Source organism: Nestor notabilis, unplaced genomic scaffold (assembly GCF_000696875.1).
Source record: "Nestor notabilis isolate BGI_N333 unplaced genomic scaffold, ASM69687v1 scaffold26767, whole genome shotgun sequence".
Taxonomy (NCBI): Eukaryota; Metazoa; Chordata; class Aves; order Psittaciformes; family Psittacidae; genus Nestor; species Nestor notabilis.
In genome coordinates this window covers 1,730-4,629 of record NW_009938206.1, presented here as the reverse complement: position 1 = coordinate 4,629, position 2,900 = coordinate 1,730, and the positions used below count along the sequence as shown (strand labels likewise).

Here is a 2,900-nt window from a genome sequence, read left to right as displayed (position 1 = left end):
GTGCCTTTCCTTAACCGCTACGTCTACATGTTCATCGCGCCCCTCGCAGTGCCCATCTTAACCCCTCTAGTTGCACTTGGTACGTGTCCCAACTGCTTTGGGATGGGGTGCTGGGTATGGTAAGCTTGTTACCGAGCAGATCTCACTCTACCTAAGGGTCCTGCATTGTTTGGAGGCATGAGGTTAACTGTGCAAGCCCATGGTGGGGTACCGGGCTGCAGCAAAGGCAGACGATGCTGCGCTTGCTCCATGGAAGGCATCTGCTGCATCTCTCTGGTGGTGCTCAGAAAACACTTCATGTTTTCCTATGTTGGATATGGCAGCTCTGGCACAACCCATCATGAGCCTGAATCACCCCAAATTTGCTCTCCTCTAATTCAGCCCCTTGGCTGTAGCAGGGTTCAGTGTCACACACAGGTCTCTGGTTGGTGAGAACGTTGCATGGGGTGGGTTTGATGACTGTAGGGGGGGGTCTATGGGGCTGGGAAGCAACAAGCTTGGGCAGACAACGTGGTGGCACAGGGGAAATGATGGTGCCAGGAAATGATCATGGAGAAGAGCCCAGGAAACAGTAAGAGGCTGAGGAAGCCCAGCCCCCTTGGTTGAACAGCTCTGGGCATGCCAAAAGCACAGACAACAACTTGGCACGCTGTAAGACATGAAGATGCATCCAAATCCCTGTGTGATGATGCACAGCTGGACCCTCTGCAAGGGATGCAGCCTGCCCTGGAGACCCAAAAACCAGGCTGGGGGAGTCAGGCCCATGTGGAGCATGGGGAAAGGGAGATGAAGGGTGGGATGGGATGGGATGTAGGGCTATCAGCACGCAGCTTGGCTGCTGGAGCAGCGGTGGTGGCAGGGAAGTGTCAGCACCTCTCCCATGTGCTGCTTCTTTCTTGTGCAGATTTGTTGAGGAACGTGGAGTGGAAAGCAGCTCTCCGGACTCTGTGCTGCATGTTTCTGGGTCTCTACTGCCATTACTGGTGCTCGCCCACGTCTCAGGCTTCCAGTCGCCGTGGTCTGCCCTGCTCTGCATGCTGCTCACCCGCTCCCTCCTGGCCCATCCCTATATCCACGTCAACATATTCCAGGTAGAGACCTGAAGCTCCAAGAAGGTCTGATGGTGCTGAGGATGTGCCAGCCACCACCGGTGCCACAGCCCTGGCGCTCCTGGGTAGAGCTTGTGTCAGCTTAAGGCGAGCAGCCTCAGTTGTCACCTCCCTTGTGCTGATGGTGTCATGGGGAGGATCAGGCTGGTGGTGCTGGGGTGGAAAGCAGTGGCCATAGGAGAACATTAGAGCAGATGGGTGCAAAGGGCTGGAGGTGATGTCCTCTGCGATGCCGTGCAGGATTTGGGGAGATTGTGTGCTTGCTGGTGTTGGTGTAGCTGCTATTACAGGTCCTGGGATGGAGAGGGGCTGGTGGCTCCACGTGTGGGTGCTTTTGGGGGAACAGAGCCTGGGCGCTTCTTGGTGGCTCCAATTGTGGGTGCTTTTGAGGGGGACAGAGCCTGGGTGCTCCTTGGTGGCTCCGTGGACATTAGCCGTCCAAGCACAGGATGGAGTGAGTTTAGGGATGATCCCAGCCCTGGGGCTGGCAGTCAAACCCCAGAACGTGTCTCAGCCTGAGGGACACCTTCATGCTCCCATATGGCCAGAGCTCCAGTTGGCCCTGAAGGGTTTGGGTGTTGTCGGGTGCTGTGGGGTGCCCACTCTGCCTCTCCCACAGCACATTGGGCTCCCCATGTTCGCGGCCGATCGGAAGCCCAAGCGGATCCACCTCATGAGCCTGGGTGTGCTCAACCTGCCCCGCAACGCGCTGCTCGACTGGTCCTTCGGCCACTCGCTCATCAGCTGCCATGTGGAGCATCACCTCTTCCCCAGCCTCTCCGACAACATGTGCCTCAAGGTGAGACATGGGTTGGGTGAGTGCACTGGGAGGTGACATGCTGCACACTTACTTTCAGCCTCAGGTTGGGGGCAAAACAGCAATAGCAAGAGATGGAGCACCATGAGCTTCAGGCTGTGCCCTTTGCTTGAGCTCATGGGACTGGCAGGACCTGCCTCCCATTGAGGTGTGTTGCAGGGAAGGGGTAATTAAGCTGGTGTCAGCCTCCCAGCCCAGCTGCTGTGTGGGCACTTGCGGATAACCATGGGTGCAAGTGATGAGCGTGCATGGGTGGCCCTCATTTAAAGCCTCATTAGGACATCTCTCCTAATCCCTGCAAAGGTGTTTTGCCAGGGTGAACTCCCTGGATTGCTTTAACTGGAAACCACCTTCCTCTTAATCCTCATGGCTGGTGCTGCCTTCTCCAGCCCTGTTTTGGGCATGTGGGATGGGTTTTATGGGCACCCTGTGGAGAGCTCAGCGATGCCTCAGCCTGGGAACCTTGTACATCCTGCACAGGGATGACTTTGCCTTTGCAGATCAAACCCATCGTCTCCCAGTACCTGAAGCAGAAGAAGCTGCCATACAATGAGGACACCTACGCCTCCAGGCTCCGTCTTTTCCTCCAGAGATATGAGGAGCTGATGGTCCACGCTCCCCCCATAACGGAGCTGGTGGGCATCCAGTGAGGATGGGACCCCAGGACTCGGGGGTGTTTCCTGCAGGGACTTGTGGCAGTGATGGTTTTAGCAGGATTTGGGCTACACAGACACAATGCCTCCATAAAGCCACCATGTAGGAAACATCTCCCCCTGATGTCTTGCTTTTGGCTGGATAATGATGCACGGAGCCACTGCAGGAGAAGAGCCAGGAAGTGCATCTCCAGGGGCAGAAAAAGGGCGAACCCCCAAGTTATTCCCAGCCAGGGCTTAGTTTTACCCACTCTGCTTTCATGCTCGGGGAGAGAAAACCTCTTGTCTGCTGGCTGTGGCTTCCCTGCAACAGAGCCATGG

The 2,900-nt window shown here is 56.4% G+C and overlaps 1 protein-coding gene across 1 annotated transcript in view; it reads left to right on the top strand.

Annotated features, from left to right (window-relative positions):
• The window catches only part of FADS6 (fatty acid desaturase 6), a gene marked incomplete at its 5' end in the record, with an annotated part of 4,094 nt that extends 1,518 nt beyond the window's left edge, over positions 1-2,576 (top strand). Inside the window, 5 exon segments of the mRNA XM_010019215.1 lie at positions 1-79; positions 905-982; positions 985-1,091; positions 1,729-1,908; positions 2,427-2,576. The exon segment at positions 1-79 is cut by the window's left edge and continues 12 nt beyond it. Of these exon segments, the coding sequence (XP_010017517.1) occupies positions 1-79; positions 905-982; positions 985-1,091; positions 1,729-1,908; positions 2,427-2,576 (594 nt within the window).
• Positions 2,577-2,900: the final 324 nt, after the last annotated feature.